This window comes from Strix uralensis, chromosome 9, assembly GCF_047716275.1.
Source record: "Strix uralensis isolate ZFMK-TIS-50842 chromosome 9, bStrUra1, whole genome shotgun sequence".
Taxonomy (NCBI): Eukaryota; Metazoa; Chordata; class Aves; order Strigiformes; family Strigidae; genus Strix; species Strix uralensis.
The window spans coordinates 12367041-12382590 of record NC_133980.1 but is presented as its reverse complement, the minus strand read 5'-3'; the positions used below and the strand labels follow the sequence as shown (position 1 = coordinate 12382590).

General features: G+C 58.8%; 1 protein-coding gene across 1 annotated transcript; it reads right to left on the bottom strand.

Moving 5' to 3' along the window:
• Nucleotides 1–284: 284 nt before the first annotated feature.
• On the bottom strand, nucleotides 285–13238 carry LOC141946926 (uncharacterized). The gene is made up of 12 exons (XM_074877345.1): nucleotides 13070–13238; nucleotides 6911–11164; nucleotides 5439–5578; nucleotides 4982–5146; nucleotides 4546–4701; nucleotides 3936–4066; nucleotides 3016–3104; nucleotides 2389–2568; nucleotides 1814–1966; nucleotides 1486–1605; nucleotides 1164–1205; nucleotides 285–1035 (listed from the first exon to the last, which is right to left on the bottom strand). The coding sequence occupies exons 1-12, from the start codon at nucleotides 13128–13130 to the stop codon at nucleotides 1019–1021; spliced, it is 5508 nt and encodes a 1835-aa protein (XP_074733446.1). The 5' UTR covers nucleotides 13131–13238; the 3' UTR covers nucleotides 285–1018.
• Nucleotides 13239–15550: the final 2312 nt, after the last annotated feature.

Below are 15550 nucleotides of genomic sequence, written 5' to 3'. Positions count from 1 at the left end.
TCACAGTGGCTCAGATCACACAGGTGGGGCTGTGATCCCCACAAACCCCCCACAGCCCTTTGCCCCTGCTGAGGGAAGATGCTGCACCTAAGGAGGGTGCGGCAGCTGCCGGCAGACCCCAGCTCCAGCCCCGCTGCCCCAGAGCCTGGCTCAGCCACAGCCCAGGCTCTCGCATCCCTGGCACCAGCTCAGAGGTCAGCAGCATCCTCCAATGCTGCTGTCCCCAGCCTGCCCCCACCACCACCTCCCACCCCAGTTCAGCAGAGGACAGGGCTGCCACAGGATCAGTGATGCTCAGACCCCTTGGAGGTTTTATTGAACAAATAAGATTTGACAAGGATATTTTTTTTTAAGAAAGGCAGATGCTCTCTTACACATAAAAAAATTATTTTTCTCCCAACATTTCTGATCATGGAGTTGAATTTTGCCCTCACACACCCAGCAGATGCATCAAGCAGACTCTGGCTTGATCCGGAGAAATGTCCCTTCTCCTGGGCACAGGGCCTAGAGACCACCCGAGGAGGGACCGCAGGGGGACAGAAGTGAGGGACAAGACAGGACCGGCTCATGGGACGAGCCTGGCACACTGCAGCATTTGGGGGCTCGGGCACAGCTGACCCACGCAAGGTGAAAAATCCCATTCCCTGGGTGCCAGGGGGCCACCCTCCCCCTGCAGTGTGGGAGGCACAGCAGGATGCAGGGAGCACAGGGGGTGGTGGACGTGGTGGGGGGTACCTGCCCACCTCCCCACCAGCAAGGAGGTGCCCACGGGCACCCACTCAGCTGCAGCTGGGGAAGGGCGACTAAAGCAACTGGCTCCCTGCGACAAGTCTGGCTTAGAAACATGAACTTGTGCCAGTGAAGGCAACTGCAGGCACTGGCTGAGTGAGCTGCCCTGTGTGGTGGGCAGGGGTGGTGGGTGGAGTGGGGAGCAGGGGGACACTGGGTATGAGCAGGAGCAAAGGACTCGGAGGATCAGCTGTGGCCCAGACCGTGCTGCAGGTGTGCAACTCCCCAGTTACTCATCCTCTTCATCTGCAAGAAGAAGAAACAAGAGTTGCCTGGCCACCTCCTCCCTGGAGGCCTGGGACAAGCTGGGGAGTTTCCATATGGGGAGACAGAGGGAAGTGGCTGCTGGAGAGGAGACCCCCAATTGCACTCACCTCTCTGCTCCTCTGAGTCGTTCTCTGCCTCCTCCGAGGAACCTGCAAGAAAGTCCCACATCAGCTTACACGGATAACCACGTTAGCTGCAGTCCTCCTCCCCTCCTGGTGCTGTCGTCCCCAGACTACGCTGGTGGTTATATGCTAAGGGAGATGCCCCCTGCAACCGCAAACAGCACAACCTGCACGTGGGCACCCCAAAACCCATCCCTCCTCTGCCTGGGTCTCTTGCTGCCTTAACCATGGGGTGGCTGGGATGTTTCCCCCCACACCCTAGGCACCAAGATGACACTGCCCCGGCACACACAGGCTGCAAACCCACCTGTGCTGGGTAACTGGTATCCATCACAGCCAATCTTCGGTCTCTTCTTGCCATAGTGGGCGCAGAGGTGGGCACTGCCCGCCTGGTTACAGCACCAGTCGTACAACTTCAGCTCCTGATCTGGAGGTGAAAAAGGAGAGTAAGAGGCTGAAGGGGAGAGGAGAGGGAGACAGGCTGGCTCCAGGCAAGCAGGGTGCTTGCCTCAGCTTTTGCCAGGTCCAAGCTCCCTCCAAGGGCAACAACGCGTCAGGAAGCAGGTTGGCATGGAGATTAAAATGATTTACAGGCTACGGCAATGCCAGGGGATGCCAGGGCTGGCTGTACTTACCTCGATATGGAGATGCCTGTCTGGAGGACCTCCAGTACCTCTCCTGCCGCCCCTCGATGAGCTGGCTCTGGCTGTCGTACAGGCAGCGGATGCCGGCACCGTGCTGGTTGGGGGAGGCGGAGTGCAGCATGGAGACCCGAGCAGCCCACCACCCTGCAATGAGGCTGCAGTGAGCCTTGGCCCAGCTCTCCCCAGCCAGCAAGGAGCAGGGCCAGGGCTGGCTCCTTGTTATCCATCCTCCCACATTGTTATCCATCCTCCCACCACGTCACCCACGGTGCTATGGGGGTTTGGAGGGACTGACTGTCCAAGCAGTCCCCCAGGGTGCTGGGGAGGGTCCATCCCTGCTGTCCCCATGCAGCTTAGACCATCTCTGGCCAGCCTAACAAGACAGGGACAAGTCAGCCCTCGTTCCTCCCCATTTTCCCTGTCTCTGAAGGGAAGGACAGTCCCCCCTTATTTTCCTTGGGGTCACCTGCCCACCTGGTCAGAAGGGACCCCAGCCACCCTTGCAGAGGAGGTGGGGAGGGACAGCTTGGGGACGAGGAGGGTGGGGAAGCGACATGTCCACTTGCCTCCCCGGCTGCTCTTGAAGCGTGGGTCCTGCTGCCCTTGTTGCAGGGAGCAGGGACAGGCAGGCAGTCCCTGGCTCCACACTTGCGGCTCCTGCTGCCGCCCCGTCCATGCCAGGCACTTCAGCCGGTAGTTGACACCCACGCGGCTCTCCAGCTTGTAAATCCACAGTCCACGGAGGTCTGAGCAGGAAGAGAAACTGTAAGCTGTCACCTCCAGCCAAGGGGACCGCAGGGGCAGTTTTGGCTCGAGGCAAGAACTGAGTGATGCTGATGCTGGAAGCTAAGGCCACGTTGACCCCCAGCCATGGGACCCCATGCTTAAGAGCCACCCAACAGTAGGGAAACAAGGGGAGAGGCTCTTGCCGAAGAAGAAAGTCTTGGGACAGAGCTATTGCAACAAAAATGGTCCATGGACACATCAAGGACATTTCAGCCTCAGGGCATAACTAGTATCCAGAGGAAGCATTTTATGTGCTTGGTGGGAAAGCCTGGCCTTGGTGAACTCAGTGAGAGCCTTGCCACAGTGGCAGGCTGGATTTCATCCCCTGGGAACATCTTCCTCCCCACACAGCCCTTCCCCAACCCCCCAGAGGGCTGCATGAACCTGCCCCAGCTGTGCGGCACTACCTGTGTTGTAGCCCCTGAACTGATCAGGGCGATACTTAATGGCTGGAGGTCTCCGAGTCAGGTCATCATTACGGTAAAAGCCATCCCCACTACATGCAGAGGAAAGGGGGAAAGATCAGAGGTTGCTCTTCCCGGATGGGGTTATCCCAGCCCCAGCCCCAGCCTTCCCTTCAGCTGCCCTGATCCTGGACTGGCAGGACCCCCACAGCTCTCAAGTAGCAGCTCTGAGGACAGGAGGGCAAAGGCACCAGCTCCCCCACACCGCTGCCTCCTCTCTACAGGGTGTAGTTAGTTTTGGGTGTTGCATCATGGGCTGAACCCACAGACATCTCAAGACCCCCCGCGAGCAGCTTCCATGGTTTGCAGCATCTTGCAGGGCGATACGGAGCAGAAACCCATGAGCAGTTGTGCACAGGCAAGCACGTACACACACGCCTGTGCCGCCCGCGCTTCCCGTTCCGGCCACCTTTTCCTTACCCAGCTGCAGCAAGCGGCTAATGAGCAAACCTGGGGCGAGATGTAATGTGAGGAGGCAGGAAGCGACTGCTCCGGCCAAGCGGCGGAAATCCCTTACCTCGACTAGTGCAAAGTTCAGCAAACATCCCCTATTCCCCACTCCTTCCACCCAAACCACCTGGATGCTGCAGGCCTGGGACCCCAGAGGGATGTGTGGATCTTACAACAAGCACAGTCTGGCAAGCCAGCATGCTGCAGCATGATCCAGCCACTAATAGGGCAAATTTGGTTGTGAGACCCCCCTATGTTAGGCTATATGGGCGTGCAGACCCCAGCTGGGCTGCCCTCATCCTTGCAGGGCACTTCATGGGACACGGGGGGAAGGATGAAACCAGCCAGAGCCAGGGGTGGGACACAGCCCGGTGCTCAGAGGAGGCAGGGGCTGTGTGTCGAGCCTGCTGTACCTGGTGTAGCCGATGAGCACGTTGGTGGCAGCAAGCCTGGTATAATCCCATTGCATGCCTCCCTCCTGGTACAGCATCAGGACGTAGGACCTGAAGCCATCAGTGGTCAGGATGGCCTGGTATGTGATCGTCTGGGGAGAAGTGTTGCGGACAGGTAAGAAAGTGAAGAAAGCTGCTGGGTTTAAATTAGGAGTGTGGGTCAGTGCTCTCTGGGGGATGCTGAGGCTGAGGTCCTGATGTACAAGGCAAATGCAGCCTGGGCTAGTTCACATTCTGCATGGAAAATGTGATGGTTTTACTTTGATGCTGTTCCATGAGAAGCTTTAAATTCACCCAGTGTTATGCTCCCAGAGAACAGTGTTTCTGGTGCACAATAAACCCCCACCACATTAAAGAGAAAGATTTTACAGAGCAGGGAGAGTTCAACTAAAGATGTCCCCCAAAAAAACTGAAAACCACCAAAACACAGGCACAGCCCAGTTCTTTTTGGCAAAAGCCTTGAAGACTGACCTTTTGATTCTTATTTTCAGGCACAGACAAGGTGATTGCCCATGGGTCTTGGGGTTTTTTTGACAACTCAACAAGTCCTTGAGCTCCATCAGCCCCTTACCCTCCGGGTGTCGGTCCATGCTGTGTAGGCAGGTGCCCTCTCCCAGGTGATCTTCAGGGTCCAGGCCGCGGAGTAGGAGGACCTCAGGTACCGCCGAACCTTTGCTTCCACGTCGCGGATGAATGGAGGCTTGGCCGTGTTAAGGGTGAGGAACTCCTGCGGGTTGGGTACACCCATGCCTGCATTAGCTCCCAGTAGGGCAAAGACAGGTCTAGACTGGGGTCATGCATGGAGCACTCCAACTAAGGGCCTGGATAAGATTTGGATGGCTCGAGACACACACAGGACCAACAGCTCTTAGATTTGGCCCAGAAAAGGGAAATGTTGCCCATGGGCTCCATCAATTACACATCTCAAAGGGCATCCACAGAATAGGTGATGAACTTATCATCAAAAGGTGTTTCATGCAACCATGCACCTGGGTGGCTTCACTCACCTGGTAAAAGGTGGTGCCAACACCTCTGGAGAAGTCAGCGTTGTCCCAAAACACGGCGATCATGGGAACCTCCTCATGGCCGTTGAAGCCGCTGGAAGGAGGGTTGGGGTACGTGAAGATGTTGTTGTCTGAGGCTGGGAAAATTATTTGTCCGTTGTCTGTAAACTGAGCAGAGGGATCCCTCCATTAGGTGAGGACAGGACAGGACCCTCCTAACACAGGAGTGGCAGCCTTCCCATTTCCAAGACCACTTTGAGCAACACCCATGGAAGGCCACCACTGGCCACAACTGAAATGGCCACAAAGCCACCTGCTGCTGCAAACAGACCCCAGCAGCATCCCAGTTGATTCACCCCCCACAGGGGTCCCATCTCAGACACCTGGCCCCTGGTGCCTCCCCCATGTTTTTGGGGGACAGCCGCTTGCCCAACAGCAAGTCAAGCCAAAGTAGACTCACGTAGAGAGAGTTGCGCAGGGTTTTCCCAAACGGGAATCCAGTCTCAGGCTTGAAAAGTGGAGAATTAAAATCCACCCTCCTTTCCACATACTCCTGATCATTTTCCCTCATTCCGTATCCGTAGAGGGGCACAGCTGCAACTGGAAAAGAAAACAAAACAAAAAAAACAACCCCCAAAACATGCTTACAGCAAAGCCTTTGGTCTGTGCCAAAAAGTCAAAAGGCTGAAATGATTTTGCTTCCAAAAAGACACAGCCTGGGCAGCAGGAGGATGGGGAGACACTACCAATAGTCGCCCGGGACACCCTGCATGTCACCTTCCCTTGCAGGAGCTTGCTTCCACCCCTTTTGCTGCCTTACACGTACATAGCTGCCCTAAACCCACTGTGATGGCCTTTGTCCCCTCCTGCTCCAGCCCTGTTGGGTCACCAAGCTGAAAGACTACTGTTAAGAGGGGAAGAACGTTGTACAGGACTGTGGTAGGGGGATGGCAGGGAATTAAATACCCACAGCCCTTTCTAGAGATGTTTACAGCCTCCAGCTCCGTATTTATGTCTGTTAAATAAAACAAAGCATTTGGAGGGGATGGGTTTTCCAGCTGACGGGACCATACTCGAATGCAGGCTCAGCCTGCCAAAAATGCAAACTCATGTGCAGAAACTCCTCATGGTGTGTCTTCCCTGAGAATCCTGGCCCCAAATAGCCCCCTTGGTCTCTGGGCACCAAATGTCCCCCAGGAGGGTCCATCAGGAGGAGGCCAGAGGTTCTCCTCCTGCCCAGGCTGCCCCAAGAGCATCACGTACCTGTGGGGCCAGGCAGTGGGGTCAGGGCGGCCGCCGGCCCTCCTGGCAGAGCTGGAAACACGGGGGACGATGTGCGGGAGGTGACAGTGGCTGCTCCTGGCCTGGGGAGCACCTCCCTGCCCCCGGGGTGGGGGGCTGGTGGGGCCAGGCTGGCGGTGGCTGGGCTGCAGGACACGGCTGGGCGTGCAGTGGTGGGGGGACTCCCCCGGGATCCCCCCTGCCCTGGGAAGGCTGCAGGGAGGCTCAACCCATTGGCGACAGGGGGTCCGTTTGACAGGCTGGTGGTCAGCTTGCCGCCCAAGAATGGGTGCTGGGCAGTGAGTGACGAGCCACCCGCAGGTCCTGGCCCTGATCCAGGGCTGCCAGCAGCGATCCTGGCAGGAGGAAGGCCAGGGAGCCCTGGGGTCTGCCCCAGTAGGGAGCGAGTGGGGGTCTCCACACCTGCTTCAGCTCCAGTCACTCTGGAAAGGAGCTGAGCCATGTCCCCTCGCCCTGCCATCGCTCTGGGGAGCACGGCACTCGCTTCCCCAGGCACAGGGCTGCCAGCATCCCTGGAGGGAGCTCTGGGGCTTCCCAGCTGGTGGGGAGGCAGGAGCAGGGCATCCCCCCCTGGTGCAGCAGCCCCCAGCTCACCCCTTCCCCCTGCAGAGGACCCTGTTATCCACTCACGTGCTGAAAATGAAGGCGCAAGCCCAGGGCTGGTGGACACCCCCTCTGCAGCATTTTCTCTCTGCGGAGCAGAAGGCAGCGCTGGGGCAGCATTGGGGGACACAAGGGCATGGGGGGATCCTTCTCCCAAAGGTGCTGGCATCCCTGAGGCCACCTCATCTTCAAGAGACCACGTCTGAGAGCCTCCAGCATCTCCTGCCAGCCCACCCAGTGCCCCTGGCACCAGGGGTCTGCTCCCACTCTGGGTGCCAGGGGTAGAGTGGGGGTCCCCATTGGGTGTCAGCCCTGAGCTCAGCCCATGCCCAGGAAGAAGCAGAGAAGCCGGTGAGGCAGCCATGTTGTCAGAGATGTCACTGGTCTTTGGAGCCACTGGGACCAGGGGCTGCATCTCCTGGGGAGAGGCAAGGGCAGATGGGGCCAGCTCTCCTGATGCGATCTGTATGACAGCTCCTGCACCCTCTCCCAGGCTGGCACCAGGGGAAGGTCCCCCATTCACTGAGGCTCTTCCAGGCATCTCCACCACATTGACTTGGCTCAGTTTTGCATCAGAAAGTCCAAGATCGGCACCACTCTGGATGCCAGGGGCAGACACAGAGGGTTCCTTGAGGTCAGCAGCCTTCAAGCCTGTACTCAAGCCAGCGCTGGCTCCACCAGCTCCAGGAAGGTTTGCTCCATTAGCAGCCTCACCAGCCATCCCAGGTGATGAAGACCCCTCCGTAGATGGGGAAGAAGATGCAGACTGCAGCATGGCTCTCATTTCTCCATCAGGGGCTCCTGAACCAGTTGATCCCTCTCCAGCAGGGGCCTGGGACTGTCCCAGGGACCCTCCGTCACCAGCTGCTTCACCTGCCCCTTCTGCAGCAGGAGGGGCTCCAGACCCAGCACCCAGGGAAGTCTGCAGAGCTCCAGGAACACTGCCCGTTCCTCTGATGTCACTTGGGCTGGCTGGACCTAAAATGGAGGACCCTGCCACCTCATCACTGGGAGAGGCAGAGCTGGATGAGGAACCTGCACCAGGCAGTTGATCCACACCAGTTGCCATCCCGCTGCCTGCAGTGGAGACCAGGGGTGGCTCAAACCCAGTCCCGCTGCCTGCTCCTCCCAGAACCTGCTCTGCTGTGCCAACTCCATGTCCCTCTGCTGCCGGCAGCCCCAGGTTTGTGCCAAGCTGATCCCCAAGGGCAGGTGATGGAGATCCTGACGGTCCATAAGCTGCTGAGCTGGGGGCATCCCATGCTGAAGTCAAGCCAGTGCCTGGTCCACTGGCTCCAGGGAGACCTGCTCCCTGGGGAACACCAGCTGCTGTCCCCCATGGCTGTGACCCCCCAGAGGATGGAGACACAGGTACTCCCTGGGCAGCACCGAGGTCGGGGTTCACTGGTGTCTCTGCCCCAGACACGGGGCCAGCTGCAGCCCCCGGGGCTGGGTAAGCAGCTCCAGAAGCACTGGGGAATTCTCCAGGCAGGTCCCCTTGTCCTTCAGCTCCTGAGAAGTTGGGCTCCAGCCCAGCACTGCTGGGAGGTGCAGGACCAGGTGGGGACACTTGTCCCAGTGCTGGGGCTGCTCCTGCTCCATCCCCAAGAGCTGATGGAGGGGACAGTTCAGTATTTGCCAAAGCTCCTGTTCCTCCAGCTGGCAGGTCTCCAGTGTTATTGGGATCCTGCTGAGTGCTGAAGGCTGAAGAACTTGTCTCCACATAGGGACTTTCACTCTCTGGATTTCCTGCCTGTGCCACATCCCCTGTGCTCTCAGTCCCCTGCACCAGAGTGAGCTCTGGGCCAGTTTCACTGTCTGAAGAGGCTGGGGACAGGCTGTCAGGGCCAGGGGCTGCAGCTGGGATGGGTCCTGCTCCATCACCCTCTGAAATGGAGGATGCTGACACCATGTCACTGGGAGAGGCAGAACCGGACGAGGAACCTGCACCAGGCAGTTGATCCACACCAGTTGCCATCCCGCTGCCTGCAGTGGAGACCAGGGGTGGCTCAAACCCAGTCCCGCTGCCTGCTCCTCCCAGAACCTGCTCTGCTGTGCCAACTCCATGTCCCTCTGCTGCCGGCAGCCCCAGGTTTGTGCCAAGCTGATCCCCAAGGGCAGGTGATGGAGATCCTGACGGTCCATAAGCTGCTGAGCTGGGGGCATCCCATGCTGAAGTCAAGCCAGTGCCTGGTCCACTGGCTCCAGGGAGACCTGCTCCCTGGGGAACACCAGCTGCTGTCCCCCATGGCTGTGACCCCCCAAAGGATGGAGACACAGGTACTCCCTGGGCAGCACCGAGGTTGGGGTTCACTGGTGTCTCTGCCCCAGACACGGGGCCAGCTGCAGCCCCCGGGGCTGGGTAAGCAGCCCCAGAAGCACTGGGGGATTCTCCAGGCAGGTCCCCTTGTCCTTCAGCTCCTGAGAAGTTGGGCTCCAGCCCAGCACTGCTGGGAGATGCGGGACCAGGTGGGGACACTTGTCCCAGTGCTGGGGCTGCTCCTGCTCCAGCCCCAAGAGCTGATGGAGGGGACAGTTCAGTATTTGCCAAAGCTCCTGTTCCTCCAGCTGGCAGGTCTCCAGTGTTATTGGGATCCTGCTGAGTGCTGAAGGCTGAAGGACTTGTGTCACTCTGGGTATCTGCATGGGGACTGCCATCCCCTGGACCTGACTGTGCCGTGTCCCCTGCACCCGCAGCCTCTTGACCCTGGACTCCAGCAACAGGCCATGTCAGTCCATCAGGTACAGAAGATGCTGAGTTGGGGGCATCTGAAGCTGAACTCAAGCCAGTGCCAGGTCCCTCAGCTCCCTGGGGAGCACCAGCTGCCACCCCCCATGGCTGTGACCCCCCGAGAGACGGAGACACAGGTGCCTCTGGGGCAGCAGTGAGGTCAGGGCTTGCTGGTGTCTCTGCCCCATCATCAGCTGCAGGCAGGGTGCTGGTCCCAGCTCCTGGGGGTGGGTAAGCAGCCCCAGGAGTGCTGGGGGTGTCCGTGGGGGATGGCAGAGCATCAGTAAGCAGCGGTGGTTGTTCTCTGGTGGGATTCTGCCATGGGGCAGGCTGTAGGGATAGTCTGGTCAGACCCACATCCCCTGTGGGCAGTGCAGTGGCTGGGACTGGGGGATTTGTGTCACTCTGTGCATCAGTTGGAATCCCTGGGGCCAGCAGTGATGTGGCTGTGTCCCCTGTCACCTCAGGTGCTGTGGATGCCTCGCCATCTGCAGGTGACAGGGCTGAATCAGGACCCTCTGATGACACCCCAGGAGCTCCCTGTCCATCCCCGTCCCCACCACTGGCTGGTGCCAGCGAAGCAGCCGGGCTCAGCACTGCCTGGCCAGGGAGGAGGGAGGGCTCACCCAGGTTTCCCACTGTTTCTGACACTACTGGGCTCTCCAGAGGCAGGTGGGACGAGCTGGCTGTGCTGAATTCACCATTTACTGCATCTCCTGTATCTCCAGGCACTGAAGCTGAGGGACTTTCCTCAGCAGCTGGGGCCATTTCTCCCACTGGCTCTGGGGTGATGCTCATGGCCCCGCTCACTGCCCCATGCTGCTGGGTCGTAAGCAGCTCCCCAGCACCAGGGCTGGGGCTCAAGGAGTTGGCACTGGCTTCGCTTTGGATATCCACTGGCAGGGTTACGCCTTCCTCGACTGCTCCCATGGCTGTGGTCAGCCCTTGGCTCGGCAGCACAATGACAGTGGTACCCATGGGGCCGTCAGCAGTTGGCTGGGCCCCCCAGGTGGCTGCCAGTGGAGGGGTGGTGGGGATGGAGATGGCACCAGTGGTGGGGTCTAGGTCTTCTGCTCCTTTAGTCACAGCCATGAGGATGTCCTCCTTCCCATCTGCAAAGAGAGGGGTGGTCCCCAGGGGGGCCTCAGGTGTGGCCCCCATTTCATCAAGTTCTGCTTCTGGGGTGACAGCAGGGTGCTGTGTGGAGATGGCGGCAGTGGTCATGGCTGCAGTGGGAGCAGCCGAACTCTTCTCAATATCCTGAGACGTGTTAAGAGGTTTGGTCACGTTCATCAAAGTTGGTACTGTGGAGCTGTATTCGCTCACTGCTGTCACCAAAATGTCCGTCTCAGTCCCAGGAGGGAAGGGTGGGCTCGATGAGCTCCCTGCGAGGATGCTCTCAGCTATCTCAGCATCAGCCACTGCAGTGCTCATCTCCGCAGTGCCCATCACCAGGGCATGGAGCCCCTCACTCTCTGTTGTGATGGGAGAAGCTGTCCCTGCAGCAAATGGTCCCTCAGTAGTGACAGGGACAGCAGCAGTCCCAAGCCCTGCAGAGAAGCACAAAGTGGAGCATTATACCGGGTGCCAAAGCCAGTAGCCTGCCAGGCTCAGATGTGTGTCTCCTCCAGCTGAGCATCAGAAAGATCCCGCCCCTTCTTAAACCCTACGGCCTCATGCCCTGGCCTTACAAGGCTCTGACTTAAAAGCCAAGGAGCATACCCTGGGCTGCCTTAGGCACAGCACTGCACAGCACTTTTTGCATCTGCAGCATCAGCAGCTACTGGTGGAGACAGGACACAACTCATCACAGGTCAGGGAGAGATGATGGTGCAAGCACAGAGGCAAAAAGGCAGCTGCCGCAACCCAGCCCAGTTACACTGGCAGTGGTACTGCCTGGCTGCTGGGAAGAGCTGGGGCCCAGTAAGTCTAGTTCATAGCCCCAGAGGTGTCTGTAGAGCTCTGCTACCTGAGGACAGTCTTCAGCCCTCTTTGCCTCACTGCAGGGACAGCCCTGAGAGCAGTCACCTCCACAGAGCCTAAGGGGGGGTTCTCGCAATTTTTCACCTTTTGGGTGTCTGAGGGACATTTAAATACACTTTACCCAAAGCCGTTCGACAAATAGGATAGCCAGGGCTTAGCAAAATATTCCCTGACTGCAAATGGCTTCTGACCCACTGCAGTTAAATTAGGTTTGTTAAACCTCTCCCAGGGTGGGAGCCTGCTTGCTCCTGCCCCCATCCCACTTGCCCCAGCTGGGTGCAGGCACCAGGGATTCCCTGCCCATGGAGGGAATATTCACAGACTCCCAGGGCAAAGGCCTGCTTACAGCTCCCTCCTCCTGCTGCCAAAATCCTGCCCCACATTCAGGAGCTTTGCTGAAAGGAGGAGACACCACCCTGTATCCCAGGGGTTTCTCCCAGCAGCCACTGGCACCCATGGTTGATGTTTCACCCAGTCTTATTTTTAGGACAGGGGGTGTCTGGGGTGACCAAGCTGCCACCATTGGTTCCAGGAGGAGCCTGACAGATCTGCTGACACTTGGCTTTAGGCAGCCACAATTCAGGGAGACAAAGGGCACCCCGAGGGTAAGACCCAGCAGGGTTTCTCCACAGCCTGACAGCCCGAGCCTGTTCCCCATCCTGGTGCTCCCGGTTCATCAGGTTCCCCCTGCCAGGCAGCCAGATCCCCCCCTCCCCACAGCGGAGATGCCTCCAACCTCACCGCAGGCTCAGCTCCTTAGCTTGCAGATAGTTTGTGCCAGAGTCATTAATGAACATTATCTCCTATGCCAGACCAGTCCTTGAGGGGTCCATCCTCCTTCAGCCCCCCCATTCCCCCTCCCGGCAGACTGCTTCCTCACCATCTTCTCCAGCTGAAATAAGCTCTTTGCATTAACCCCCCTCAGACAGAGGAGCTCAGCCACTTCCCTCCCCAGCTCAGGGAAAACAAAGAGCATCAGTCAGGTCCCCCCAGGTTAATTTGGCACACTCCATCCCAGTAAATCCCCGTTTTATCTTAATTCTTTCATGCAGAGCAGGAAACACCACCTACCCCACACCATCCATTCATGGGAAGCTTGTGCAAGAGGGGCCCCAGAGTGGAGCACCAGCATTTGCTGTGCCCTGGGACATGGGAGGGATGGGAGCATCCCTGGACCCTGCTCTGCCAGCTAGCTTCCCTGGGCTCCCTTGCTGGAGGGCTATGTGGCTGCATGCAGGCTCCTGGGCTTGGGTCTCACCTCTCCCACAGGTCCACACCTGCAACCAGCCCCTCAGGGTGATGCCTGCCCCATAAAACACTTTTCTAACTCTTTGGTGGCAATATTTTGCAAGGACTGGTCATAAGAGGAGTTTCCAGTGAAGCCAGAAGAGAAAAGCATCTCACAAGCATAGTTGCTGTGCCCTGCAAGGGCTCAGGTAGCACATGTGCTAGCAGAAAAATATAGGACATACCGTGCAGAATCCATACGCAGCATCCCACAAAGGTGGAAAGCGTCCATCCCCTCATCTCCATGCCTCAGGCCTCCACGCAGGCAGAGCGCTGGTAAGCTCAAAGGGAGGCCAGAGCAGCAAGGAGCAGCTCCGTCCCTGCCTGCCTGCCTGCCTCTCCTGCAGAGTTGGAGTTCCACAGGTGCAATCCTGCTCCTGCTCCCTCCTATTTATAGGGATGGCAGAGGGAGGCAGGTTGCAGCCGCCGTCCCCTCCCGCCCCCGGTGCTTTCCCTCCAGTGTCTCTGTCACTATTCCCTTCCTGCCGAGCCCTCCCCTTCCCAAGGGCTGGATGCCCTGTTCAGCTGGGGTTGGGGGTTACCCAAAGGCCACCCTGCACGAATCTGGTCCCCCCAGGGACGTGGGCCCAGCACCAGTCGGCAAAGCTGAGCCCAGAGCAGTGCGTGGCACTGCCAACAGTGACACAGCAGCCACCCCACAGATCCCACAGGACCTGCTCCCCACAGCAGCCACCCCACGGACCCCACAGGACCTGCTCCCCATGCAGGGGAGGGGGCCACAGAGCAGCAGGTGGTGGTGACAGGGCAATGCCAGCTGGTGCCATCATGCCTGTGAGGACACCGTGGGCACTAAAATCAGCAGCTGAGCTGTGTCTCAGCCCAGGGCAAGGCAGGACGTAAGTTACCACTTGGCTCAAGGCTTCCCCAGGAGCAGTGGCAGGTTATAAAGCAGGGAGAGGTATGGCTGGGGGCAGGCCCTGGGGTGTCAGCTGAGCTTCCCCAGCACTCAGCTGCAACTGGGAGCACTGGGGATCCCCATCCAGAGCCCCAGCATGCCCCAGAGGGGTTTTAAACCCTGATTATGGGCACAGCAGTGATGGGGTACTGGGAGGGGGTGAATGGGCCAGGGAAGCTCCTCTGCAAGGTGGGACCAGAATTCCCAGAGGCTGGATCGGAAAAAGGTGCAGCCCTGGACGCTCTCCCCTGCTATGGGGATCCCCTGGGTCTCTTCACCCCTATGTCTCCCTTTCCCCCCTCACCCTGCAGCAGCAATTCCTGCTCCCCCCCTTGAAAACTGCTACCAGCTCCCCCATGAACAACATTATGCAAACCCCCACCACTACATGGTTTTGTAATCAATTAAATGCTTCTTAACCAGAAATGCCCCCAGGTGACTCCTGCAAAGTGTTATTAGGGGTGTTAGGCAGTACACAGCGTCCCGCCGGAGCCAGCCTCCAGCGGGCAGGCGGCAGTGGCAGGGCATGCCGAGCAACACCCTGACCCACCGGCCAGGCAGCGTCGACGGGGGGAATGCCAGGGGAGGCCAAGTCACGGCCGACGAAACCCTGTGCTGTAAACCCACGCATTACCCCCGGCAGCGGGAACAGGGCACAGACGATAAATCAGGGGAGAGCACCGCTCGCCTGGAACGGACGTCCGCCCACCAAAAATGCCATCACGGGGGCGAAGTCGGGGAGAGGACGGTGTGTCGGTGACCTGTACAACCAGCATGTAGATCAGGGGGTGACCGCCCAGCCAGTGACCACCCCAGCGGCCGCCACACCTGGGCCGATGGAGGATTAGAGGGATGCAAACCCACCGTGGGAGAGTCGTTCCTGCCTGTGCTGACGATGCCGTATCACTTTGGAAAGCCACCCTGACGGGGAATATGTGCTGACGCTGGAGACAGTTGCTCCAGCTGGTGTTTGAGGTGCAAAACATGGTGGGAACCACAGGGATTGTTGCAAACGTGCTGCTCAGCACAGGCAAAAATAACTCAGATGAAGCAAGTCTCTTCCAGCCCACCTAACCCTCAGCCTGCCTGCAAGCTCCTGCCCGTGGTGCACTGGGACCAGCAGCAGCAGACCCTCATGCCTGCTTCTCCTGCCCATACTCTCCCCAAAAAGCCCCAACTCCCTACTGCTCCTCCAGCAGAGTCATGGGGGTGACAATCTGAGCTCGTCCCACTGCTCTGGCATTGGCACGGCCTCCCAGGAAAGCCTGCAGCCACCATGGGTCACCCCTCATCTTGAGGATGGTGCCCTGTTCCCACGCTGGGAAGGGACTTCTCATTGATTCTTCTGCTATGCCTGAAACCAAGGTCCTGCAAGCCGCATGCTCCTGCAAGGATAAGTGTCATCCGCAGTTATCAAGGACCAAAGCATCGTATGGGCACCAGAGCCCCTCAGGAGCCTGCAGCTGGGGGGGGAGTGCCGTGAATCCCAGCACCCAGGGACTCTGCACCATCTGGCACGGCACGGCATGGCACAGCACGGTGCCTTATCAGCCTTCCTGGAATTAATGGGCTGGTTGTTCCAGCCCTGCGGAGATCCCAGCATCTCCTACCGGCACCGCTCTGGCCTCCTGGCAAGGGCATTTGGAGAGGGCTCAGGGGGTGGTGGTGGGGAGAACTGGGTTATCCATCAACCCCGCAGGTTCTGGATGACTTGGCAAGCCAGGCGTGTTGCAACACCCTCCTGCTGGGC

Coding starts and splice junctions, on each gene's coding strand:
- LOC141946926 (XM_074877345.1), bottom strand. CDS start 13,130: ATGGAGATGAGGGGATGGACGCTTTCCACCTTTGTGGGATGCTGCGTA. Junction 5,579..6,910: donor TGCGCCTTCATTTTCAGCAC/GTGAGTGGATAA, acceptor TTTCTTTTCCAG/TTGCAGCTGTGCCCCTCTAC. Junction 4,067..4,545: donor CATGGACCGACACCCGGAGG/GTAAGGGGCTGA, acceptor ACTTCTCCCCAG/ACGATCACATACCAGGCCAT.